Consider the following 26,998-nt stretch of genomic DNA (forward strand, 5'->3'; position numbering starts at 1 on the left):
GGGCTTGGGACAAGGGCCTGTAGGGACAGGCCAAGGGGAATGGCTTGAACCTGCCAGAGGGGAGACTGAGATGAGCTCTTAGGCAGAAGCTCTTCCCTGTGAGGGTGCTGAGGCGCTGGCCCAGGGTGCCCAGAGAAGCTGTGGCTGCCCCATCCCTGGCAGTGTTCAAGGCCAGGTTGGACACAGGGGCTTGGAGCAAGCTGCTCCAGTGGAAGGTGTCCCTGCCCGTGGCAGGGGTTGGAGCTGGAGGAGCTTTGAGGTCATTTCCAACACAAACCAGGCTGGGATTCTGTGATTTCTCTTACCCCTAACCAGGTTTTGGAGCAGCCTCACCATGAAATCCAGAAGCATCCCACAGGCAGAGGAAGATACTGGGGACTCTCCCTGCAATCTGTATGGGCTCCTGCCCACAGGCAGGAGGAGGGATGGGGGCAGCTGATGGCAACAGCTCAAGCATGTGGAGCTGGGGCAGCTGCAAGCTAAAAACAGGGTCAGTGGGACAGCTCTGGGAAACCAGCACCACCAGAGCTGCAACTGGAGCCACCTGAGGGGCAAAGCTTCTCAGCACCACTGTCAGGAAGCAGAATGCACAGCCTGAGCCTTCCCAAGGAAACCTCTGTGCCAAGCTGCAGACAAAGCAAATAAGAACAGGCCGGTTTCAGTTAACAGAAACCCCTAAGTGTCTCTGGAATCCAGTGCTACCAGTGCCCAGGTTACCATGCTCCTGCTCCCTGTGTACCCAGGCTGCTCTGAATAAATACAGAGAAGGGAAGTGGAGGGAGGAGGCAAAGAGCAGCAAGCAGAGAAGAAACGAGTTATGAAGCCCTGCAGAAGACAAGAGCCTTCTCCCCTGCAGTCACCCAGGGATTTGGGAAGTGGGCAGCTTCACATCCAGCCAGATACATCCTTAGCAACGTACTACGTGCCATATGCTGGAAATAAAAGGAGACAGTTGAGACATATCCATCTCTGCACAAAGTAAAAATAGAGATGCCAGGAGCTGGGCATGTCTGCCGCCTTCCGAGGTGACTTGAGAAGAGCAGTCTTCGACCTCAAGTTACCGTTGCTGGTGACCCAGTGAGATGCCCTCCTCGGGAGAACTGGAATTGCAGCTTGGGCATGAGGAAAGCAGCTGCTGGATGTGCACATCCCTGCTTCCAAAACCCAGCCATGTGCTGAGCAAGCAGAGTCTCACCAGCACAGTGAAAGGGGCAGCAGGGCCAGCCCTGTCCAGCTTCAAGTCCCATCTACAACACACCCCCACTGCAGCAGGGACAGGCAACAGGCAGTGGAAGAGGGAAGGAGACACCACCAGCCTCGTTGGTTTGGGGGTTCTGGGGTGAGGAGGGGAAGCAGCAGAAGTCGAGGGTGGTGGTTGCTGCACTGAGCAGCAGTTTACACAGGACAAACGGACCAACCTGTCATTCTAGTGTGAGGTGTCCCTGCCCATGGCAGGGGGGTGGAACTGGATGGTCTTAAGGTCCTTTCCAACCCAAACCATCCTATGATTGCCCTTCCACTGCAAGGACAGCCGAAGAGCTGGTGCTGAGCTCTGGACCAGCACTTGCAGCCAGCCCTGGGGTTTCACAAGCTGAAGCCCACTCGTACGTGGCCTCAGCCGTGTCTGTTGGACACAGAAGATCCAGCACCACGAGCATGGGATGAGGGGGATGGCACAAAGCCACCCTTTTCCTGTGCCATGACCTCCTGCAGGACCGGGATGTGTATTCCCAATGGGCTCAGAGGTACCTGTGGACCTGAGAGGTGCTTTGGAAAACATGTGCTCACCTGGAACAGATAATGAGGGAGCACAGGGGAGAAAGTGCTGGGGAGACAAGTGAATGTGCATCGGAGACTTACCTCCATAGAAACCAGCCACAGGAAGCCAGAGCCCCCCTTCCTCCTCCCTGTCCATCAGAGCTGGGGCAGGCAGGATCACCACAATGTAATTAGAGTGCCTCAAGCTGCTGTCTGTATGCCCAGAGCTGCAGGGACTCAGCACCCCATGAGCTGGGAACAGGATGCATTTCCCTGCCCTGGCCCTGCATATCCCAGGGTCCAGAAACCGTCCCAGGAGAAGGGTGACAGATTGCCCACAGCCCCAGCCAGTGCCCACTGCATGGTCCTGGGGCCCTGCCCTTCACAGAGCAATGGCACAGCAGCAGCAGGAGCCAGCTGAGCACACAGCACCGCAGCTGCACCCTGGCGTGAAACCTGGCTTCAGAGATCACACCTTTTGGTACACCCTGAGAGCTCCTGGCCCGGGGAAGTCCCTGCCCTCGGTGTGATGAAGATGATGTGTTCGGGGTTACACACAGAGCCAGCGAAGCAGGACCAGAGATGGTGCTGGGAAAAGGGAAAGCCCATAGACAGAGGGAGTTACTCACAACCAATTGTGGAGACTGGGGGATTCCTAGAAAAGCTCCATGAGAAGTGGATGCTGAGGAAGCCAAAACCCCACAGAGGGGCAGGATGAGGCCTTTGTACTGATGGCCCTTACACAGAAACACACCAGCACCACCTCAGACACACAGGGCTCATGTCTGCTAAGCAGGAAGGCTGGAAGCTCCCAAGATCTGCTACTCCCTCAGTGCCCAGCCCTCACGCACGAATACTCTGATGCTACTTAATAATACTAATAATACTAATACTGTGACACTGCCAATTAAACCAACAGCTCCTAATTAACTCTCAGCTGTCCCCATCCTTCTGGGGCCATCCTGCCAGCTCCTGAGACACAAACAGTCACGAGCCAGTGAGGCAAGAGCAGAGCTTACACCGACTGCTGGAGGCAGCGGAGGGTTCAGTGCAAGGTTAAGGATTGTCTGGGGAGGATTTTATCCTCTTCCCTCCCAAGAGCCCAGCACAGGGGCAGGGAGGGCGCTCAGCCTCTAGTGTGGAAGGAGAGGAGCTGTCGAGAGGAGTAGTTCACGCTTTCCATCTCAACTCAAAGCCAAGCCTGTAGCTGGGCCCCCAGAGGTGACTTGTCTGGAGCTGACACACACTGAGCACATCTCCCAGCCTAGCAGCAGCCTCCTGCACACCAGGGCTTGGCTGCTGCTCCCCGTGACCCGGGGGGACGTCCCAGCTCCCGCAGTCCCTCACACAAGTCACCCCAATACAGCTCTGCTGAGAGCCTGCGGACAGGCTCCAGTGAACCACCAGTGCCTCGCTGCTACAGCTTGACCGGTCTGTGCCCCTGTGCTGCTGCCCATGGGCAATGCCGTTGCCATGCACAAGCCCAGCTGGGGCTCAGGAGCACCCCTCTGCAATGCACAAGCTTTAGCATCATTTAGTGTCCAGCAGCAAGAGATGCTCAGCCATTCCTTCCCTAGGTTTGCACTGGCCCTCTGCACCCTGCAAGAAGAATCACTCACACAATGGAAGAGACGGTCCCTTCCTAGCCCTGACCTTCCAACAAAGCAAGCCCAAGCCCAGCAACACCCATCCTGAGCACCCCAAGTGCCTGTTCTCCCTGGCTATGGGACAGGGCTGTATTTGCCTGCTGTCAGGCTAAGCCGGAGGACCCAGCCCCACACAGCCTGCAGGAAGCCCAGACCCACCCAACACAGCCCCATGCTGCAGGAAGGCTGGACACAGTGTGTAGAAACTCCACCTGTAGCAGCAACAAGGCAGTGCCAGCTCTGCCACAGGGACAAAGAGACCCACAGCCATTATTTTGGCTACACATGAGTTATGTTAGCCAGAGTCCACACCAGCATGGGGAGGGCACATCCATGTAGGCAGTATCGACACGTGGAGGATGTTCTTCTAGCAGATACAGAAGTCTGTACAAAAGCACAGCAGCAAATTGTCTCTGAGGCCATTCCCAGGCAGGCTGATCCTGCCCCTCTGCAACCACTTTCTTCCATCAAGCTGAGACTAACAAGGAAACGTACATTTTCCGTTTTCTCCCCAAAATCAGGGGTCAACACACATCCCAGGAGAAGAAAGCAGGCTCTGGGGCTCCTCTTCAGAGCAAGGTCCTGTTTAAACTGGAAGCTTTTCTCCCTTGTAGAGCTGGCAGGTTTATTTATAGCATCCCGGTGTTTCATCGCAGTGTGCTGATAGAACAGTGGCTGCCCTCAGAGGCAGGGGTCACCTCAAACATGTGGAATGAAATCCCAGGCTGAGCGTGTTTAACAAGCCCGGCTCTGCTCGTGTCAGGCTGGAGGTGCAACACCCACCAGTGAACAAGGCCACAGGGGCTGTGGGAGGGGGACAGCCACATGCCACAAAGCCTGTGCCTTGGAACTGCCACTCCTGCTGCCAAAGGCAACCGCAGCTCCTTAGCAACAGGCAGGGAATGAGGCAGCATCCACATGCAGGGCATCGTGATGGGCTGCACCCATCCAGTCCTTCATCCCAGCCCCCACCATGCTGCTGATGCCACAACCCCCTCTCTGCTCACCAAACATGCTCCAAAAGGGCTGACCCAGCATCATCCCCTTTCTCCAGAGCTGCCTTTTACAAAAAAAGGGTGAGTTTGGCTGGGTTTGGGGTTTTTTTTAGCTTCAGATTGATGTTGGGCTGGTTCAGCCTGGAGAAGAGAAGGCTCCTGAAGGGGAGACCTGAGAGCAGCTCCAGTGCCTAAAGGGGCTGCAGGAAACCTGGAGAGGGGCTTGGGACAAGGGCCTGTAGGGACAGGCCAAGGGGAATGGCTTGAACCTGCCAGAGGGGAGACTGAGATGAGCTCTTAGGCAGAAGCTCTTCCCTGGGAGGGTGCTGAGGCGCTGGCCCAGGGTGCCCAGAGAAGCTGTGGCTGCCCCATCCCTGGCAGTGTTCAAGGCCAGGTTGGACGCAGGGGCTTGGAGCAAGCTGCTCCAGTGGAAGGTGTCCCTGCCCGTGGCAGGGGTTGGAGCTGGAGGAGCTTTAAGGTCCCTGCCAGCACAAACCAGGCTGGGATTCTGTGTTTTCTCCTGTGATACTCAGAGGGACGGGTATCAGAAGAGGCTGAGTGCTGGCAGTGCAGCTGAGGTGGGTGGCTGGCATGGAGACAGTCCTAGTGAGTGTGAGATCTGCCTCTCTCTGCCAGTTACTCTCCAGTACAGATGGGACCAAGCTCCCATCAGAGCTTGCAGCAAGAGTCCCACACTGGCCCCAGCAGCTCTCAGCTCCCGGTGCTCTCAAGTGCAAAGCAGCAGATGCTGCCAGCTTGGTACAGAAACATCTTGTATTTAGGATCTCAGTGAGGTCCAGGAGAGTTTTACTCACAACCCCTTAACAAGACAGATCCTAATTTCCTGCCATCCTTCTCAGGGGACCTGGGCAACTTAAACTCACTTTTGTGAGCCTTGGGCAACCTGAATTTAAGCAAGTCATTCTCTTCAAAGCAGAACAAGGCTGTACATCCATAGGCACTCAACATCTTCATCTGCAGTGTTTGGTTCCTAGAAGAGCTCTGTGGGAGGGGAATGCAAGTCCAGATGCCCAAATGCAGCCAGGCAAGTGCAGCAGAGCCAGCCACTCGCCCCGGCACACAGGAATGCTGACAGACACCAGGACCTGCCAGCACTCAGCACTGCAGCCAGCCAGGGACCACAGCCACCCTTCAGCATCACTCAAACAGGAGAGGAACCTTGTTTTTTATAGCTCGTCCATACTAAAATAGGTTTCCACCCTGCACTTAGCAATACTTCAGGCCTCAGCAGTGGAGATATTCCAGTACACTTGACTTGGGTGGTTAAAAAAGGAAGAACCAGGCAAGAAACCGCACCGCAGCCGACCATACAGCGCTGCAGGTCACTGGGTGCTGTCAGACCAGTCCTCACTGTAACAAACTGCCCCTTTAAACCTATTAACAAACTGGATTGCTCTTTCCCAGCAAGTGCAGAGCCTCCTCCCACCTCGCTGGCACAAGAAGCCACGACTGAGGGGCAGCTTGAGCTCTCTGCTGTGCTGGGAACACCTCTGCTCTGCTTGTGACCTCCAACAGCTCCGCTCCGCTCTTCCCACACACCGGAGCAGGTTCAGCGGGCTCTGCCCCCGGCCCCGACAGCCCCTCTGCAGGAGCATCACCCCTACTGCAGGCAGATAAACAGCGACTGATCAGGTTTCTCTGCTTAACCACAAAGAGGTTGATTCACCAGAGCCTACTCCCTTTTCAGGCTCTCTCTAAATAAAGGCTTCAAAGAGTTCTGGAAATTCATGCTTAACAGGCTTACTGTAATACCAGGGCTCCTGTGGGCCAGGCACTGCTGCGGGACTGAGTCAGGCTCATTTTCTTCTGGGACTCTCGGATACCCTTGTCTGGGAGTTAAGTCCTGCTGGCCGATGCTCGCGTTGGCAGATCCTCACTGCCATCCACAACACAACCTGACACAGCGCTCCCGGTCTCCTCAGCAACAGCCAGCCCTGCAGATGCTCTGGAAAGGGAGTGATGCTCCCCCAGCCCCTCCTGGGCATGAACTCCCCAGCACCCACTGCTTGTCCTCAGAGAGGAATCACAAGATACTCATAGAATGGGTTGGGTTGGAAGGGACCTTAAAGCTCACCCAGCTCCAACCCCTGCCATGGGCAGGGACACCTTCCACTAGAGCAGCTTGCTCCAAGCCCATCCAAAGTGGCCTTGAGCACTCCCCAGGTCAGCTCAGCACCCAAATGTCCAGGAAAAGGTGTGTTACAGGCTGGACATCCCCCCACCACATGTGTCTGGGGCACATACAGTACGGCCATAACCAGGTGCCCTGGGCGAGCCTCTGCCTCCAACGCACCAAGGACTAAAGCAGCACGTTCAGGAGTGCTCAAGCATTCTGGAAACAACAGTTCTGATGTGAGGGGTCAGAGCCTACATATGAGGGGAGGACACAAGAGCACAGAGGACAAGCAACTGTGCATAGCTGCACTGAGGCCCATCACCCTGGTACTCTAATCCCAGCGCTGAACTCGCAAGTCAGCAGCTAGAATTTGCTGAGACACCTCCAAATGATTTAATGCTGCTGCAGCCCCCAAGCACGAGCCCAGAGCCAGCTCGCCCCTCCTAGCAGGGGATGTTTCAAGTGCCTTTTCCTTAGGAGCTTTATTTATAAGCAGTAAAACCACCCTGCATTTAGTGACTCCTCTTTTAGTCTGCGTACCAGGTTCTCCAGTGGGGAGGCAGGAGGTGCAGTGTGGGACAGCACAATGGGAAAACCCAGCCACATCCCCTCACTTGCTCTCCACTGAAGATGTCACATGCCACATCGAGCTCTCAAGTGTTGCTTTCACACGTCTCAGTTGTCAAGAAACCCCTCTGCCCCAGCATCTTCAGAGAAAGCAGCTAGAATCCATTCTGCATTAGAGCTGCTCCTATGATTTTCTCTGATGCCATTCAATACAAGCAGCTGGATTCTCTATTTATAGCAAGATCATCAGTTTGGAAAGACAACTTATGTTCTTGTTATAACCAGAGCAGCAGATAGATAACGAATCCCTGCTATGCTAGGAGTACTACAAGACACTCTTCATGGTCAGGCTGGACACCTGCAGAGGTCTGAGCAGGTAGAAAATGAAGCATTTGGGACCAAGAGCTAAACTCCTGGGCCTGACACTGAGTCGCATGTTGACACTCCCCATCAAAGCAGCACCACCCGATACCTACACACTGAGCTTTCCTCCCTGGAATGTTGCCTTCCGAGCCAATTTTCTTGAAGTCTTACTGCAGGAAGCATTTGGGATTCAGCTCAGGAGGGATGGACAACAAGCTGTTACCTCTGGCCAGAGCTGCTGGAGCCGGAACAACCGAGAGCACAGCTCCTCAGCAAGAACAAAGGATTGGAAGTTACAAGCATTAGTGCTCCAGAAATGATTCATGCTTCTTGGAAACAGCCTTTTTGCTGCAGATATCTGGTAAGATCTGGTTTTTAATCAAGATTAAGGTGCTCAGAGGTTAGGGTGTTTTCAAACTAGGTCTCCAAACAATCCTAGGCTGGCACTCAGCCTGACACCCTCATTTTGCCAAGGGGGTCAAAAGCAGCATCCACCCTCACCTCAGGACACCCCATATGCTCTCCACTTGACACTGGCACCCCATCGGCTCATTTTAACTGGCCATCAGGAGGAATTTGGGCTTGTAGAGTTGCTCTCCGAAAGCCATCACGAGGAGACAGAAGCCTGCCCATCTCTGTGGTCTGAAGCCATTTCACCTCCTGTATCAGATCCTGGACATGACCCAGGGACTCAGAGTACACACAGGAACAACCGTGCATAAGGGAAAAATCCTGCTGACTGGCAGCACTCTGGTCCTTTCTCATTTTCTCCTCTCCTAAGCAGTCTGCTCTTCTACACAAGAGATTTGAAGAGTGACAGGTTTTAAGAGCAGCACAAAGAGGTAATTAACTTCCACAGCAATCCCTACTGCCAGACTTCAGAGGTCACAACAGTAGCCTAAAGGCGGTAGGTTGGTTATCTGGGCAATCAGCCCTCAAGAAAAGAGGCACCAAACTAAAACCCAGCCCTTGGTGTGCTTGCCAGGCTGACCCAGGAGCAGCTGCCCTGAGCAGGAGGAGAAAGACCTGCCCCAATGCCAGGCAGAGCACCTTCTTACAGAGGCTGCCCATAGCAGCCTTGGAGCACAACCCAACTCACCCACTGATCTTCTTCTCTTGGAAGAGCCTGAGCATTCTCTTCTCCAGACAGCAGAGGACAGTCTCCATGTCCATCCTACTCTTCCTGGCCAAGACTTCACCAAGTCAAGTGACAGCTACATGTCTTTTACAGATGTACTTCCTCCTCTTTCCCAAGAATGACTTTCAGCAATAGGCATTCCCTGACACACCAGAGCAGGACATGCCCATCCATGCACCCACACCTCCCTTGGCAGAGGGGCTGCCCCAACCATCACCTTCCCTGGCTGCTCCAGCTCACCCAGCCCTGCCTGTGGGGCCATGCTAGGGGATGGGGACTTGCCTCCAGAGAAGAGGGATGGGAACACACAGACTTCATCCTTCCAGCCAAGGAGCCTCCCTGCTGCCTACCTGACTCCAGCCCTGAAAGACAACCTACGTCTTCAACAGCTCTGCGCTGCTCCAGGGAAGGGATAAGCACTCACACCCCATTTGTCACACTTGGAAGCAAATCAGACAGACAGAACTCTGCTCCACTTGTTCTCCCATTGTGTTAAACAAGAGATGTGAGGCCGCAGCATGTCTCCTGGCCACAGAAAGCAGCAAACAAGAGGTTTTTGGATGAGCACAAGTGGTGTACAAGTGGGGGAGCAGCAGAGAGAGGCACACACTGCAGAGACAGGAGACACAAAACAATCTCGTGATTAGTTATTGACTCCAGAGGACTTGGAGCTCTAGCAGCAAGCCAGCCAGGAGAGCAGGAATCCCTCTTTTGTTCCCCAGCCTCAGACAGACTTGGCCACACAGCTCCCTGCTGTCTCGCTCCAGACAATGAGAAAAGAAAGTTAATCCACTTCCCCTGCAGCAGAAGCCATCCAGCCTGCCCATGAGATGCTGCAGAATACATGAGCATTCCTGTGCATCAGCACCAGCCTCATCCCGGCACCCGCCGCTGCCAGGGAATGCCAGACGGCTGGAGGACCTCACCAGGCACTGCTAGTGTTCCCAGGGATAGGAACAGCTTTAGATCTGCTCCTGCCTGCTGACCCCTTTGGGCCCTGATCAGCTCTGCACTGCAGGCACCGCTACCTTGCCATGCAGCACTCCGAGCAGAGACAGCTGTGGGGTCCCTCCTGCCCCAGTGATGTCCAGATGCGCACAGCAACGTCAAACCCACCTTTACAGAAGGCAAACTTCTGACCTGGAACAGAGCAAGCTTCAGCCTGCTAACAGGGACCGAATCCATCCCTTCACCATCGCTTTCCCCAGCAGCCTGAGCCACAGCCCTTCTGCTGGAACAATGTTTTCCTCTGTATCAAGTCAAGTGGTAGAGAGGATTGTGGCCAACAAAGTCCTTTGGTGCCACCTCTTCCCCTCAGGAAGGGCACAGGTTACACACACATCAGACCCACCGTGCATGTGAACCAATCCCAAACTTCTCCCTACTGCCCTTCTAGGGAAACAGAGGTAATCTTTTACTTTGGGCTCACGCCTTAGGATTTGAGTCACCTGCTTTTCAACCCCCTTGTCACCACCAGCTCTCTCAGTTCTCCACATGAGAAGTGATATTTACTACATTGAAGATGAGAGAAGGGAATCAGGATTCACTGGCACTCTGCTCTGCAGAGGGAATGATGTACCCGGGTACTTCTAGAGCACGAACAGACATCAGTACTTGTGTCGGGACCTTTGTAGGTCAAGGGAGTGATTTTCAAAGTCAAGTCATCGTGGCATAAACTTGAACAGCTAAATACCAGAGAACAGTAAAGTGCTGAAACCCGCTCCGGAAGGCACTTGCTGTTTCTTTTACCCAGTGACACAGGAGAGGGCTGGTGCTTTACCATTACACTTCCGGACATGAGAGCCTGGCAGTGGGGCCGGAATAATCTGCACTGCCCCTGCAAGCCACAGAGCTGAGAGGAAAGTGCTCCAGCACCCCCAAGCAGCTCAAGCCTTTGTTCCAGCACACTCCCGTCAGTGGCCAGGGGCTGCCAGCCCTGCTCTGAGCACACTTATCTCCCTCCTCCCTCCCTTCCTCCCCCCAAATTACCTCCATCTCCAGCTGTCCCAGCGCCAGCTTCCTGTTCGGATTAATTATTCTTTGTGCACCCGTGTTTGACGATTTACCCAGCGAGCCAGGCACAGGATGAGGAATTCTGCCTTCCCATTAGCGCCCTCCCCTGAGGCTCACAAGTTCTCAGGGAAGGACCTGCACCCTGGCACAGCCAAGTGTGCCTCCCCAGGTCTGCTGGGTCACCACCAGGCCCTTGTGATGCTGCTCCAAGGTCAGCTGCAGAAGGTGTGCTGCTGAACAGCCTTTCCTGCTAGTCAGCACGGCTGGCACGGAAGCCAACGTAGGTGGGAGTGCTTGTGATCCTGAAAGGTGCGTCTCCAGTGAGGTTTTCCTATGACCCAAGATTTCCAGCGTGTTTAGCCAGGCAGAACAGAGCTTTGTTTGTACCGTCTGCCTTTCAGAAGGTGCAATTCTCAAGAGCCATCAAAGGAGTTACCGCATGAGGCACTTGTCTACAGACTTGTTTGCATTTGTGATCTCAAAAAGCCACAACGCTGAGAGAAGCCACCACACAGACTGGTCCAGCTCAGGCAATGGAAAGCACCAAGCCTCAGTGCTGGGGGACAGACTTGCAATGGGGGAGGACTTGGTGTCTCCTCCTGGGAGCTGTTTCTTAGTCTAAGAAGTGATAGCTGATCACAGAAGGTGTAGGTGTACATACTAGATAAGACAAGTTGATGCCACCCACCTCTCCCCACACTCCACCAGAAAGCCACAGCACATCAGGGTTGTCTGATTCCTTTGCTGCTGAGCCCATGGAGATCAACAGGGCTGAGCAGCCCCTTTAAGACCTCTTGCCAGCAGGTAGCTGCCTGCTGTCACACCAAGAAGGATGTTTCAGCAGCTACATGAGACTCCTCCTCCTCTGGGGGTGAGGCATTTCCTTCAGCCAGAAGGAAGAGGGTGCCCATCTGGGAGATCCCCAGCCCCAGTGTGGAGGGATTAAATGCCAGAGACTGCAAGATACGGAGCAGCAGGGAGGAGAGGTAGCAAAGAGCTCTGTAGATGCTGGTGTCCCAGCCCAACGTGACTTATTTGGGTAGATTCACATATCAGTTACAGGAAGTTTCCACCCCAGCTGGTGAACCAATGTACAGGGATCTCAGCTCAAAACAGCCACTCAGGTCACCTCTGCACAGACGCAAAAGGAACAGCCACACACAGCCCACCTCGGATTCCGGCTGGATGCTTCTGCCAACATTCCTAGAGCCCTGCTCAGCTGCCCCTGCCTCTTACCAAAATCAAACACCAACAGCAAACCCCTTCCTGGCTTCAGGACCAACCCTTATGCTGGGCCCCAGCGTTTCACAGGGTCAAACCAATGAGGAAGCAGAAAGAAGGTCCAGAACAGACACATTCCTCCTGCTCCACCACAACCAGCTGCAGCACACCAGGAAGCAAAGGAGATCTGGTGTGAAGGAGAACGTGCAGTTGCTCTCCAAGATGGGAGTCGTAGAGGCAACGGCAAGGTGGAACCGTGGCCAGCACAACCGAGCTCTCTGAAGCCAAACACTTGCCTTGCCCAAGAGTTCCTTCAGGAACAGGCGTGGAAGTGAACGGGATGGGCTGCAGATGGAAGTCAGCCACACTTTGTTAACAACATCTTTGCTGGAAGAAGTACCTCTGGGAGTACCCTCTGAAACATGCAACTGTTTCGCTCCAACAGGAGCTGAACAGGCTACAAGTCTGCACTTGTCCAGGACACTGTTTTCCTCAGGAAGCTTCCAACAAGCTCTTGCAGACAACTGGGAATGGTGCTCACAAAAGCAAGACACAGACAAGCATAGGCACCACCATCCAGGCTGACGTCTCTGTTCAAGAGAGACTTTGTATTTCACATTCTTTGGTCTTTTTTCCCCATAATAATTTGTTATAAAGGCAGAAGCAAGACAACCTCGGGGAAAACAGCAAATCAGCCTGCATTTCCACAGCACTGAGCACAACAACTAACTTGTAAATGCAAATGACTCCTCCAGGCTGGGGGAGCAAAGTTCCTGGTTTGGAAGGTCTGAACCAGCTGCTCATCACCCCCCAGCCCATCCCTGCCCCTCTGCCCTGAGGGACCGCAACAGCCACCAAGGGGGCCTGGGTCTCACTTGGAGCCACCCCGATACCTCCTGCACCATGAGCACAGTGGGGCTGCTGCTGCCTGCCCCACCGCGGGCACCCTCTCCCCAGCACACACAGGACCACAGGCACAGCCTGGACGCCTCCAAACCGGTGCTTCCATAACTCAAAACGCTCAAGTTCATTCCAGATGGAATGGAACGGATGCTTGCCGCGGTCTGTGGCTGCAAACGGGCGGGCACCCTTCCTGCTGGGGCATGGCATAGGGCACCCTCCCCGCTGAGGTATCGTCCCCTACCTCCCCCCACGGCCCTGCCATACAGATCACACATTCCAGCGCAGGGGCTCGGTGTGGAAAGCCCGCTGGCACCACGATGCCACAGCCCAGGGAGGCCGCAGGGCGCCGGGGGAGGCTGGACACGGAGCCCGGCTCTTTTAGCCGCCTCCCGATGCCATTAACCGGGGCACCGCGGGCTTGCGAGGCTGCTGTGAAACAAGCCCTCACCCCCAGGGTTTGTTGGGGTTTCAGGGGGTGGGTGGCTGCTTGGGTATGGGATGGGAGCAAAAAGTACGAGGGAGCAGAGGAGGAAATAATTCAGCAGGTTGCTGCCGCCGCTCCCCTGCCCGCAGCGCCCGCTCCCCCGCGCCGGAGAACCGGCTCCTCCGCGCACTCCCCGCCCCGCCACCAGCCCCACGGGTGAGGGCAGCCCCCGGGACCCGGCCCGGCCCCCCGCAGCCCCGGGGACACCCCACGCGGGGAGCGGCGGGCAGGCCGCGGGCTCACCTCGGTACTGCAGCGAGCCCGAGAGCCGCACGGTGACGGTGCCCGCCAGCGGCTCGCCGGGGCCGTACACGACGCGGCTGTCGCCCAGGCGGATCTCGAAGAGCTGCACCTTCCCCATGGCCCCGCCGGCCCCCGCGGACCGGCCCTGCCCGGCCCTGCGCGCTCCGCCGGCAGCGATACCTGCGCCCTTCGCCGCGCCGGCCCGCGATGTCTCTGCCCCGCCGGGCCGGCCCCTTCCCGCCCCGCACCGCCCCTTCCCGCCCCGGCCTCACAGCGCGGCCGAGCCGGGGCGGGCCCAGAGGGACGGGGCGGTTTGTGGGGGACGGGCTGTGAGGGAAAGAGACGGCTGTGGGGCCGAGCTGTGAGGGAAGGAGGCGGTTGTGGGTCTGGGGTGTGAGGGAAGGCACCGGTCGTGGGGCCGGTTGTGGGTCTGGGGTGTGAGGGAAGGCGCCGGTTGTGGGGCCGGTTGTGGGTCTGGGGTGTGAGGGAAGGCGCTGGCTGCCCCAGCATGGGGGCATCTTTCCTCCTGGTGATCCCTGCTCCCTCTAATCCGATCTCCCCACTGTAATTCGCTGGCCCAGCTGTCACCTCTCTCCCTCCTATTTTTATAACCCCAATCGCTTTAAGTGTCCAGTGAGAGGCAAATACTGGCGACCTGCAGCGTCCGGGGTGGAGGGCTGAGTGACGGCCCCATGCTCCCCATGGATCAGTGGGGTGAAGGTGTCTGACCCAGCCGGGGGTGAACAGCAGGCTCCCTCCATCACACTCAACGTGTCCCCGCTGCTCTACATCATGGAGTAAACCACACCTGCAAAACCCACACCAAAGGCAGCGCTGGGGGAAGGCACCGCTGGCGAGCCCGCAGTGTGCACAGGCAGAGCGAACGAGTGCAGAAGGGCTGTTTATCTGCAGAGCACACCCAGCTCGGACCTGACCAGGCAGACAGACATCGTCCCATGGACCTGCAGTGACACCAGTGCGGGCATGCAGGAGGCAGGACCCTCAATGCTGCCTTATGGTGGGTGTTGCGATATAAATGTGGGTGTTGGTCGATGGAAAAATGAACATGAGCCGGCTTCAGTGTGCACTCGCAGCCCAGAAAGCAACCGTATCCTGGGCTGCATCAAGAGGAGTGTGACCAGCAGGTCAAAGGAGGTGATCCTGCCCCTCTACTCTGCTCTCGTGAGACCTCACTTGGAGCATTGTGTGCAGTTCTGGTGTCCTCAACATAAAAAGGACATGGAACTGTTGGAACAAGTCAACACGAGGATGATCAGGGGCTGGAGCACCTCCTGTATGGAGACAGGCTGAGAAAGTTGGAGCTGTTCAGCCTGGAGAAGAGAAGCTGCGTGGAGACCTCAGAGCAGCTTCCAGTGTCTGAAGGGGGCCTACAAGGATGCTGGGGAGGGACTGCAGTGACAGGACAAGGGGTAACGGGTTCAAACTGAAACAGGGGAAGTTTAGATTGGATCTAAGGAAGAAATTCTTTACTGAGAAGGTGGTGAGGCACTGGAATGGGTTGCTCAGTGAAGTTGTGAATGCTCCATCCTTGGCAGTGTTCAAGGCCAGGTTGGATGAGGCCTTGGGTGACATGGTTTAGTGTGAGGTGTCCCTGCCCATGGCAGGGGGGTTGGAACTGGATGATCTCAAGGTCCTTTCCAACCCTAACTATTCTATGATTCTATGATTCTAAAACCCCTCACAGAGCATCAGAGTTGGTGTGCCTAAAGCACAGGGCTCCTGCCAGGCACTCCCTCTCTGGTGTTGCAAGCTACCTCTTGTTTCCAGCCTGTGTGTAGTCACAGGCAACATACACCTCATTTCATGGCCTCCAGCAGCTGGTCTCCTTGTATCCCATGCACCTCTGTCCTTGCGCTGCCCTTCGCTTTTGTTTTGCCAGGCTACATGCACTGATTTTCTCCAGTCTCTTGTAACACTGGCCCGCAGCAGCTTCCATCAGTCCCTGTTTAGCTCTGACAGCAAAACCGGACAAACTGGAGAGAGGCTGTTCATCAGGGACTGTAGCAATAGGACAAGGGGTGATGGGTTCAGACTGAAACAGGGGAAGTTGAGGTTGGATGTAAGAATCTCTTCCCTGTGAGGGTGCTGAGGCGCTGGCACAGGGTGCCCAGAGAAGCTGTGGCTGCCCCATCCCTGGCAGTGTTCAAGGCCAGGTTGGACACAGGGGCTTGGAGCAAGCTGCTCCAGTGGAAGGGGTCCCTGCCTGTGGCAGGGGTTGGAGCTGGAGGAGCTTTAAGGTCCCTTCCAACCTGAACCAGGCTGGGATTCTATGATTTTCCTAAGCACCCTTTCCCCATGGAAAGTGGTCAAAGACTCGGGGCTTCGTGCACTGCTGGGGCCACCCCAGAGGGACACTGCACATGCAACAGCTCAGGGTGAAAAAAACCCTTTGCCAAGCTCCTCTCTCCTGATACAAAGGGATTTGTGCACCTTGTTTGAAGAAAAGTTAATTTTAAGCATGGCAAATGTTGCTCAGCCGAGGTCACAACGTGAATGGAAGGGATTCCTGTGCCAGGAGCTGAACAAAGGCACCGGGCTCCAGCCATGCACACTGTGGCACGGCTGCAGCACGGCTGCAGCACTGCAGGGCAGGCACTGCGTGCTTCACACAGACACGGGAGCCCTTCTCATGGCATGACCAGTGATGCCACAGCGTTAGTCCATCACCCAGACCATGGCTATGGTGTGCATGGCAGCTTGTAAGGCATAACTAGATGGGTATAGAATCATAGAATCCCAGCCTGGTTTGTGTTGGAAGGGACCTTAAAGCTCATCCAGCTCCAACCCCTGCCATGGGTGTTTAGGAAACTGCAAAAGATCCACTTTCCTGTGATTTTGGATCATTGTTTTGCTTTAAAGAAATTGCTTTGAAGGGTTTGATGTGGTGGTGGTAAATCTCACTTCCTCTAGCTTCTGCCTGCTCTCCCTTCCTCCTTTTTCCCTTAGTAAAAGGGAAATTTCTGAAGAGAAAAGAAAAACAACTGCCAACCCTGGGTTTAGAATAAAATTTTCCTATCACATATCGTCATGTTCCCCTCACTTCAAGGAATGTGACATTTCTTGACAAAGAACATAGTAGTTATTAAAAACCCACCACAACACGTATCAATACCCCACACACTGTCACCTGAGTGTGCCCTGCCTGCAGCAGAGATGAGCTTCAACCATGGGCCCTGGGAGAGCAGCCGGGGGTGCCCTCACACAGGGATCAGCTGTAGCTGCAAGTTGTGTACTCTGCTTGTACATATGGTTATAGTAAGGCTTCAAAGTTAAGTCATAGGCACTGTCTTGTGACTTAAATTTGTTCCTCTTTTGGCCTCCGAGATGTTGCCCTGCAGCTGAGCCTGGTGACAAGGTGGTGGCACAGCCCCACCTGACCGTGCCTCAGTTTCCCCGTGCAGGACACCATGATCCCGCCTGGCAGTGCCGGTGCTGAGCCAGGACCGGGTGTCCTGAGGGAGAGGCACTGCGGAAATGCCCGAGCATAGCCCAGCAGTGACTGGCAGAGGTTGAGCGATGGGAATGCTTCCAGGTGAGGCACAGCACATTACCCCTGGGGCAAGGAGCAGCTGGCACCGTCATTTCCACCCACTCTGTGCTCTGGGGAGCCCCTGGGGCTGCTGGGGAGAGGAACCAGCCTCACACCCAGCACCCTGGGGACACCCCGGTCTCCTCTGTCACAAGGGATGAGGAGCCTTTCTCTCAACCCTCAAGTTTTCTTGCTTTTGCTGTTCCAACCTCTCCCTATCCTCCTGATGGGAGAACGTGATGGGGGCTTTACTGCTGGCTGGGTGAGCTCCCCGCACCCCGTGAGGCTGTGGCAGAGGAAGAGGGGAAGCAGCACAACCACAGCAAGCAGCCATCAGGTTTCAGTCTGGACGTGAGGGACACGTTTTACAGTGAGGGTGGTAAAACTCTGGCACAGGTTGCCCAGTGACGTGGTGGATGCTCCATCCCTGGAGACATTGAAGGCCAGGCTGCATGTGGTTCTGGGCAACCTGATCTAGATAAAGATGTCCCTGCTCATTGCAGGGGATTGGAATAGATGAGCTTTGAAGGTCCTTTCCAACCCAAACCATTCTATGATTCTGAAGCTTCCCTTGGACTCAAACACACACTTTCATCAACGAGCCCATGGAAGGTTCACAGCTAATATGCTATATACACCATTAATAACTATTCTATATACCTATATATGTATAGAAAATCCATAATACTGACATATTTATGTTACACTTACATTTATTACCTTTCCAGATCACTTCCCTGCCTCGCTCGGTGCCTCGCTGCTCCTCAGCTGATTTCGTGGCCATTCAACCACGTCATCTGATACGACAGCAGCAACCATTACTCATTTGTTCCAGGCTGGCACCTTTCACCAGCTTGCCTGGACTTGGTGTTGTTCAGCCACACCTTCCTGTGCAGCCACCCTTCACCCCGCAGGAGGCCACAAACCAAGGTCCCCAGCAACCTCCTATGGGTTCATGGGCTTGGCTGTGGGCAGGGAGGCAGCTTCCTAAGGGCACGTGCTGGGATTTGGAGCCAAGTGTCCCATCAGTGGTGGATGAAGCTCTGGGACCTCGAATCCCAGAGCATTGCAGCAGCTCCTTTAACTGCATCTGCCTGATACCCCTGTGGTTGTACCAGCTCTCCCACAGTCCCAGTCCTTGGGCTGATGAGATGAGAGATCAGAATCAGCCTCACAGCAGAGCCAGGCTCTGTGAGGAGCCAGGGATGCTTCATGACCCTCTATCCTGAGACAGTGTCCCAGGCCTCATACGGAATGGTTTGTGTTGGAAGAGTTCCAACCCCCAGCCCCGGGCAGGGACACCTTCCACTGGAGCAGCTTGCTCCAAGCCCCTGTGTCCAACCTGGCCTTGAACACTGCCAGGGATGGGGCAGCCACAGCTTCTCTGGGCACCCTGGGCCAGCGCCTCAGCACCCTCACAGGGAAGAGCTTCTGCCTAAGAGCTCATCTCAGTCTCCCCTCTGGCAGGTTAAAGCCATTGCCCTTGGCCTGTCCCTACAGGCCCTTGTCCAAAGCCCCTCTCCAGACAATAAAAAAGCCAAAGGGGCTGTAACAGCATAATAAATACCATCCCCTTACCCTCATACCATGTGCCTGATGGTAGAATAACCTCACTGAGACATCTCCACCAGACTTCCCTTCCCTGAGGGACAAACCGTATGTGGCCCTGGGCAGTTTGCTTCTGCTGACAACCCTTTTGCTGCTAACACCCACACTTGCCTTTTAGTCCAGCTTTGGCAGGCTTCAGCCACTGGTTCTTGTTCTGTCTTTCTCTGACATTAAAGAGTCCTTAGTGCCAAGTAATTTCTCTTCGAGGTGGTACTTACACACCAGAATCAAGGCACCTCTCAATTTCTGTGATAAGCTGAGCAATCCGAGCTTGTCAGGCCTCTCTCTGCATGGCGCTTTCTCCAGCCTTTGTGTTCCTGCTCTGGTTTGTGCCTCTGCAAACCCACGTTCTGGCATTTGCGTGTGGATGGGAATCCGTGTGCGGGAGCAGCCTCCTCCACACACACTCGCACGCACGCACGGGAGCTGAGGCATTAGGAGCTTATTTATCCCCAAATGCACATAGGGGTAAGCACAAGCCCTTTAGATCACATCATGAGGGACCAGGTGAGCACCCACAGGTAACACACGGTGCTCCTGACCCGTTCTCTCCCATACATTAACCCTCATCCCTGGGGAAGGGCTGATTCAGGGCCACTCCTCCAAAGCCATCTCCTCCCTTTCAGTCTTCCCCCCAAGCCATGAAGGAAGATGAAGGCAGGGGGAGCCCCTACCTGAGCCAGTGTAGGCTGTGACCCAGCTGGCACCCATCCCCTTCTCGTGGGTGCTACTGCTTTAATCCACTAATGCCAGCCAGCACTTGGCGAGCCTCACCGAGTCCTTCAAGAGAGGCCAGGCATTCATTACTGTTATCATCATTCCCATCCTGCTGCCTGGATTTCTGATCTCCTCCTCTGCTGGAAGAGCTTCTTGCTCAGTGCAGGACTGGGGAGGAGGATCTGGTGGGGGGATTCATGTCTTCCCTTCCCCACAGCATCCATGCACAGGCAGAGTGGCGAGGATGGTTTGCTGCACTCACCTGCAGGCTCTGGGAGCAGGAGGATTCACTCAGCCTCAGTGATCCCAGCAGGGCCTTACCTGAGCAAAGGGCCAAATTGAACCCAAAATCTGACTGTCATGCCCCCAGCATCAGGCAGAATTTTGCAGCTCCCCCTCACTGCAAAGCTACACACAGTTGGGGTCAGGTTCACACAACACCAGGGCAGGCAGTAGTTGCTGTTTAACACATGTGAGCAGGATGAGGTTCCCCCAGGCTCATGGAGACCCTTTTCAGAGCTGTGCTGCAAGCACTACCCAGTGTCTGCTTCCCAAGAGATGCCCTGAGCAAGTGGAGGGTCCAACAGCAGCAGCATCACTCACCCTGCCTGATCACCACCCGAGGTGCAAGATGTTTGAACCCTGTATTTGCCCTGGCTTTTCTTCTGCTTCTTTTTCCCCTGCACAGGTTCCTCTAACACCACAGCCTGGCTGGCCAGGACAGCAGCCCAATGCAACCCAGCCATCAGTTCTTCCACACTGGTGATGTTTGGTACCCTTCCGAGGAGTGGGGATTGCTGCCCCACCACAGACTCACCCCTGGGGATGCAATGTCCCATCAGCCACTCCCATGCAAGGTCCATGATCGCACCTCCTGCAGCACTTCCACCTAAATCCACTCAATTTCCCCCAGAAACGGCAGGGGAGCACTTCCATGTTTGGATGTGGAGGAGATAGCTCCCAGCAGAGAGACAGTGACAAATATCCATGGACAGAAGGCAGCAGTGGTGATATCCAGGACTGTACCACAGCTGCTAACTAGAGAAGTGGATCGCCGTGTTGCTCAGAAGGCGGCTAGGGTTAATTTGCTCAATCAGCCCAGATGTCCCTCTTCCAGCTGACAAAAAGCTGTGGAGTGGACCCTGTCCTAGATGCCATGGCCTGAAATCACCAAGAAATCCCCCAACCCTTCTGGAAGCTCATGAGGAGGGTCTGGGGAGAGATCATGCACCAAGGGTCATGCACCCAGCTTGAGAGCCCTGGGGTGCAGCCCAGCACCTGGTGACACAGAGCTCCCTTCTGAACGAACCCCACCTCCATAGCATGAGCCCCTTCCCCACCACCAGGGCCTAGGTAAGGGGCAGAACATCACAGCAGCAGTGCTGACCCCAAGGACACCCTATGGGGTAGGCCAGAAACCACCCAGAGCCAGGCGTGCAGGGGAAGGAGTTAATGCCTCAGCACAAGCTGCTGCAGCAGCACTGCCCGAGGGCACCATCAGCACTGAACAGTTTTCTCTGTGAAGTAATGCTTTCCAAAAGCATTTGCTGGCTGGCTGCATCTCGGTGGATGCTGCATGCAAGAGCAGTGAGGAAATGGGCATCCTCTATCACTGTACCTGGCTGTTCTTTACCCCTGCTCCTCCCAGCTCCTCAGCCCCTGCCCATGGCTAAGATGTCCCGGGATTGACCCTCATCAGCTCTCCCTTCCCCTAGTCATTATTGATCTGGGGTTCTATGAGCTAATACGCGAGACCCAGAGGTCACTGGTCCAAGGCCAGCCAGACGTGTCACACAGCAGCTGAGTCACATCCGACAGCCCTGCCTTGGCCAGAGCAGGAGGAGTCATTAAAGAGCCCTCCACTGCCACACCATGAGCAATGCCTGCCCCAGCCACACATGAGCACGGTGCTGCTGACACAAGGAGCTGATGGAGGCTTTGCCTGTGCTACAGCCACGTGCTGGACATCTCCTGCCACATGAGCTGGTGGCAAGTAAGGTGGTTGAAGGCGAGTCTACAACCCATTTACACCAGTGACCAGGCAACAATGATGCTTGTGCAGCCAGTTACACCTGGGTGTACAAATGCCCTGGGGAAGCAGCCAGCACCTCCCACCATGGGGTAAGAGAAGGCAGAGAGCTGTCTGCCTCCACACCTCTCGCAACAGTGGGAGCTGAGCATGATGAGCTTCTGCATGTCCATGTCTGCTATCCCTACACTGCCTCTGCAGGGCAACCTGCCAAGCTACTGTCACCCAGTGTACCCGCTGGGACAGCAGGAGCTGAAGCCACCGTGCCACCCCAGGGACCTGTCCTGGTGCAGGGCCTCAAAGGGGCTGGGGCAAGCAGCACAGCAGAGGCTGTAGCAAGAGCCTCCAGCACCCAGGGGAGGTACAAGGGTGCAGTCTGGCAAGGTAGAAGCACAGAAGAACAGAGCACATCCCTTGGAGTTTAAACTGCAAGCCAACAGCAAGTCAGCGTGTTACAGCAGCACAACCTGTGAGGAAGCACTGAAGGGCAGCTCAGGGCGGACCAGCAGTAAGCTGTGTACAGACCTGATAGCTTTTCCCTTCCTCCGAAGTCTGAGGAGGTGGGAGAAGGACACGCTGGGCACTGAGGAGCTGGTGGAACAAACCATGGGACCCTTGTCTGAGGGCCAGGAGGGAAGAGACGTGGTATACCTGATTTAATCCAGCCAGGATGGCTGTTAACAGTGTGCTTCAGTTCCCTGTGAGCCCCCACGTGGGGGAGGCGGAAACATCCCAGGCACAGTGTGAGTCCGTGTCCTGGATTAAGCTCCATGGAGAAGACAGAGTAATCCAAGCTAAACCTCTCCAGATTGATCTTATTTCATCTTCCTCCTCAGGGTGTTTCTCTTACAGATCAGCTGCTGCCACATCTGCCAAAGCTTCCTGTACTTTCCCTGCACTATAACATCATGTGTGTCTTTCCCCACCCTCCATGTATTCTGTGAGCTTGAGCTGGTGTAGGATGAAACCAGTTCTTTCACTTGCAGCTCTGGTTCCCAGCAGCACCACCTTCACACACTCCTCCCATGGGCAAATATTCCAAGCCCAGCCCTATCTACAGCTATTTTCGGAGTCCTCCTAAAACTTGCCTTGCATTGACACTTCAGCCCCTGAAAACACCTACTGTGATGTGAATCGAGGCCAACAATGCACTGGATGTGTTACCACAGTTATCAGGCTAGAGCAGCACCACAAGAAATCGCTTCATTTGGGATTGAATCGTGTCTCCACCAGACACGTGTCTGACTGCAGCACAGCTACAGCTCAGCTGGTCCCTGCTTCTCCTAGCAAGCTCTGCCATTCAAATTTCACCACTTACCTTCCGTGCAACAACCCAAGGACCTGCAGGAGCTTCAATGAAATAAGCTTGAAAAAGAGCAAGGCTTTGGACAAGGGCCTGTAGGGACAGGCCAAGGGGAATGGCTTGAACCTGCCAGAGGGGAGACTGAGATGAGCTCTTAGGCAGAAGCTCTTCCCTGTGAGGGTGCTGAGGCGCTGGCACAGGGTGCCCAGAGAAGCTGTGGCTGCCCCATCCCTGGCAGTGCTCAAGGCCAGGTTGGACACAGGGGCTTGGAGCAAGCTGCTCTAGTGGAAGGTGTCCCTGCCCGTGGCAGGGGTTGGAGCTGGAGGAGCTTTAAGGTCCCTTCCAACACAAACCAGGCTGAGATGATTCTATGATTATGTCAAAACCATCTCACCATCCTCTGCAGGCACATCCCTGCTCATGGCATCCCACCACCAGCACCATTTCTCAGCAGCTGCAGGAAATAAGGATTAAAGAAGAAATTTAATTCTCCAGGCCCAGTTTGCTACCATCTGCCCCCATGCACAGTGAGGGGACTTCCTTGGTATGAACACTTCATTATAGCCAAGTTTCTGTTTCCCAGCTCCTCACACTGGTGCCTGTGCACAAGGTAACACCACAGGGGAGCTGACTCTGCCTATTTCAGCGTGTTTCAAAAGGCACCACAACAGAAGCAGATACCAGTGAGGAACCTGGACCTGCACCCACAAATACAACATCTGTATCCCCCCCCTCAGCCTGAGGAACCAGCTCCACAGCTCAACCCCTCCTCACAGCATCACCCCCCTCCTCTGCACCAGGCACCCAGGTGTGGGTACCACCAGCCTCCAAGGACCTCACACAGCAGAAGCATTGGCTAGGACTGCAAGGAACACCACAGGGCAGATTGTCCTACCCCATCCCAGCAGACACTGCCCTGTAGCACATATCCCACACAGCCCCCTCTCTCCCAACTGTATTTTCTCCTGTAGCCCTTTCTACAACCACTACCACCCACCAGGGTACAACAAGGGCCAGGAGCACCCAAAGGTCCAAGAAGCCAGAAGAAACACCCCAATTACAGGCAGGGTCTCCCCAGCAATGGCCCTGTCCCTCTGCTCCCAAGCAGAGCAGACCTAGACATGGTAGAAACATTCAACCAGGAGTGAAGACCACCAGGAAAGGTCCCCACCATGAGGCAGATCTAAAAGCCAGAAAGTCAACCTGCAGCTCAGGATAAGTGAAGGCAACCAAGGTGAGACAGAGCCTGGTGATCTTCTGGCAGGTCTACAGTGATGACACACAGCCAGCTGGGAAATGAGCTCATGGTTAAAGGCTGGATGACCACCAGAGAGGACCAGTTCTCCTCAATACAGCTCAAGCAGGGACTGACAACCCTGGCAAAGCTTAAACGGACCCATGGGCTGCGGGTCCAGGTGAGGCTGGTCAGGGCCATTAGCTCCTTGACACCCTCTGTAGGTCCTGCCCCCATGCAGCCCCCAACCTGCAGTAGGGAGCTTTTGATGGCTTATCTGGCCTTGTTCACCCACCATAGGCCTGGGTGCTCAGGAGAGGGTCTGGGAGCTGGGGTGGCTGCTGTGGGATGTTAGGGACTCGTTTGTGAAGGCTGCTCTAGGGGCACCTGCAGGAGCTGGATTCTTTGCAGACCTTTCTCAAGGCACCCATCAGCCCTGCTGTGGGCTTCGCAGCTCTGCTCTGTGGGTCTTGTCTGAGCAAAGCAGCAGCCCCACTGCAACAAGGAGCACAAGGAAGACCCTGACCAGGGTGCCAGGGAGCCTTTGCCCATCCTAGCATGGCTGGGATGAGCAGGGACAGTGCAGGGCTGATGAGAACAGGCAGCAGATCTGCTCTGCGTTGCTCCAGCCTCTACTGCTTTCTCTGCCAAGAGCAGGAGGGCAGACCCATGCGCTCCTCTTACACCTGGGTGCAAGCTCCAGCTCAGGGTTCACTCATCCTTCCTCAGTGCTCCTACAAACAACCCCCTGGACTCTGGCTGCTGCCACTGATCCTCACATCACCCATGACTGCTCGGTGTTGCACCATCCAGACACAGAGCAGGCAGGAGGTGGAGCTGCAGCTGCTGGGCCCTGCCGTGGGAATGGGCTTTCCTGGAAAGTCTCATTGCTCTATCTGCCCAGCAGTGAGTGGGCAGCAGGCACCCAGCAGCCAGCATGGCCCCTTCCCCATGCCATGTGGGCTTGTCACATAGATGGGAAAACCCACCCTGCATTGCCAGGTTATTGGCTGTGTCACCCTCTCAGCAAGATGCTGCTGCACCCAGGGTGTCCTGGGGACTCCCCAAACACCCCACCTGCAGCTCAGGCTGGGCTGCTGGGGCTCTTCCATCCCATACTTTTAGGGACTAAACTGAGCTGAAAGCAGCCACTGCAAACCCAGCACCAGCCCAGTGGAGGTTGACCTGACAGCCGGGCTCCCAGGAGCAAGGCACAGACCAGGAATGCTGCACAGGGCCAGTGGGGGACCAGGACCAAGCACCCCCCAGTCAAACCTCTCCCTACCTCATCTTCTGGCCCGTTGGGTGCTGCTGCACTGTGACTGTCCCTCTCCAGTTGTGGCTGCATTTCAGCAGCAGTGAATTGCTGGTAATGAGCCTTTGAGACCAAAGATGCTCATATCCAAACCTAGAATGTGGTCACTGGCTTTCAAAGGCCAGACTAAGCTTCTGAGGGAACAAAACTTCAATTTTCTGTAGCTCTAATGTGAAACCACTTTAATGCTCATTAGGATAGAGAGACCCGAGCAGCTTGTGCAGGCTGGAAGACAGCGAGGGGAAGAAAGAAGTTATTATTGACATTTCAGTTTAGGTCTTTATTCTACCCAGAGCTCCCCACTTCTGGCCAGCAGCTTTGAGTAATGCTATTGTTAGCACCAGAATTGTAATTCTAATGTCCTTTTTATAGCTGGCTTGGGAAAAAAATTCTCAAGGCCTTGAATGATTTCAAAGTAATGGAATTTATAGTGATAAAAAGAGATCTGAACACAGAGAAACCTGCAAGCTCCTGTGCCGTTGCTCCCTGTCATGGGATGGTCACAGTGCTCGCCCGCCCTGGGTGTCCCCCTCTGCAGCAGGGTGCTCAGTGGTGGGGGATGAAGAAAGGGACCACAGTGGATGCCTGGTCCTTGTGTGCACCAGCTTGGCAGCCCACTGGAGCCATCTGCCAGAACCACTTGGCCATCAGCCAGGTCACAGCCCTGGGAATGACTGCCCCGAGGGATAACACACCCCTGGGCAGCTCTGTGCCCCTGGCTGAGGGGTGGGATGGGTATGGGAAAGAGCCCAGAGTCTCATGAGACCCCCCTGCAGTCCTGATCCAGCACAAGATGGACATGGAGCTGTTGGAGCGAGTCCAGAGGAGGCCACAGAGATGCTGCGAGGGCTGGAGCAGCTCTGCTCTGGAGCCAGGCTGAGAGAGCTGGGCTGGGGCAGCCTGGAGAAGAGAAGGCTCCTGAAGGGGAGACCTGAGAGCAGCTCCAGTGCCTAAAGGGGCTGCAGGAAACCTGGAGAGGGGCTTGGGACAAGGGCCTGTAGGGACAGGCCAAGGGGAATGGCTTGAACCTGCCTGAGGGGAGACTGAGATGAGCTCTTAGGCAGAAGCTCTTCCCTGGGAGGGTGCTGAGGCGCTGGCCCAGGGTGCCCAGAGAAGCTGTGGCTGCCCCATCCCTGGCAGTGTTCAAGGCCAGGTTGGACACAGGGGCTTGGAGCAAGCTGCTCCAGTGGAAGGGGTCCCTGCCCGCGGCAGGGGTTGGAGCTGGAGGAGCTTTAAGGTCCCTTCCAACACAAACCAGGCTCTATTCTATGATTATTTGCCGCTGTCTGTGAGTGCTCGTGTGGGAGCACAGGATCGGGTGAAGGTGGGTGCGTCTGTGCAGCGGGCGAGGGCTCAGGGTGTTCCTGGGGCAGGTGGGAGTGTAGAACAGGAGCTTGTGTTGAAGAACCTCCCGGCACCGTTCACCCAAAGCTCCTTTAGGAACCAGACTTCACCCGCCGCGGCCGCTCGCTGTTACTCGCAGCTGCGCCTGCGGAGGGCAGCAATCCCCAGGGAAGCGCCTCCAGATCCCGATCCCTTCTTGCTCCCCGTTCCCAGCTCCATCTCCGTGTGGTGCTTCCTCGGGAAAGCCCTGGGGATGGTTACCTGCAGTGGCCCCGGATGGAGCGGATGCCACCGAGGCTTCCACCGCTGCTCCCACCCATCCTGGTCCAGGAGCACTGGAGCACCTCCTCCCAGCAGTGTGCAACCCTCGGATGGGGATGGATGCACTGTCCCCTCACCACGGCCTCAAGCCCCAGCCTGAGGGCTGGCT

The 26,998-nt window shown here is 55.5% G+C and overlaps 1 protein-coding gene across 1 annotated transcript in view; it reads right to left on the minus strand.

The window, feature by feature from the left end:
* ARRDC1 (arrestin domain containing 1) overlaps positions 1-13,586 on the minus strand; it is a gene marked incomplete at both ends in the record, with an annotated part of 35,518 nt that extends 21,932 nt beyond the window's left edge. Inside the window, one exon of the mRNA XM_080630613.1 lies at positions 13,469-13,586. Coding sequence (XP_080486739.1) covers positions 13,469-13,586 — 118 coding nt within the window. The remainder of the gene's footprint in view (positions 1-13,468) is intronic.
* Between the last annotated feature and the right edge of the window lie 13,412 nt (positions 13,587-26,998).

Source organism: Psittacula echo, assembly GCF_963264785.1.
Source record: "Psittacula echo genome assembly, chromosome: 16".
NCBI lineage: Eukaryota > Metazoa > Chordata > Aves > Psittaciformes > Psittacidae > Psittacula > Psittacula echo.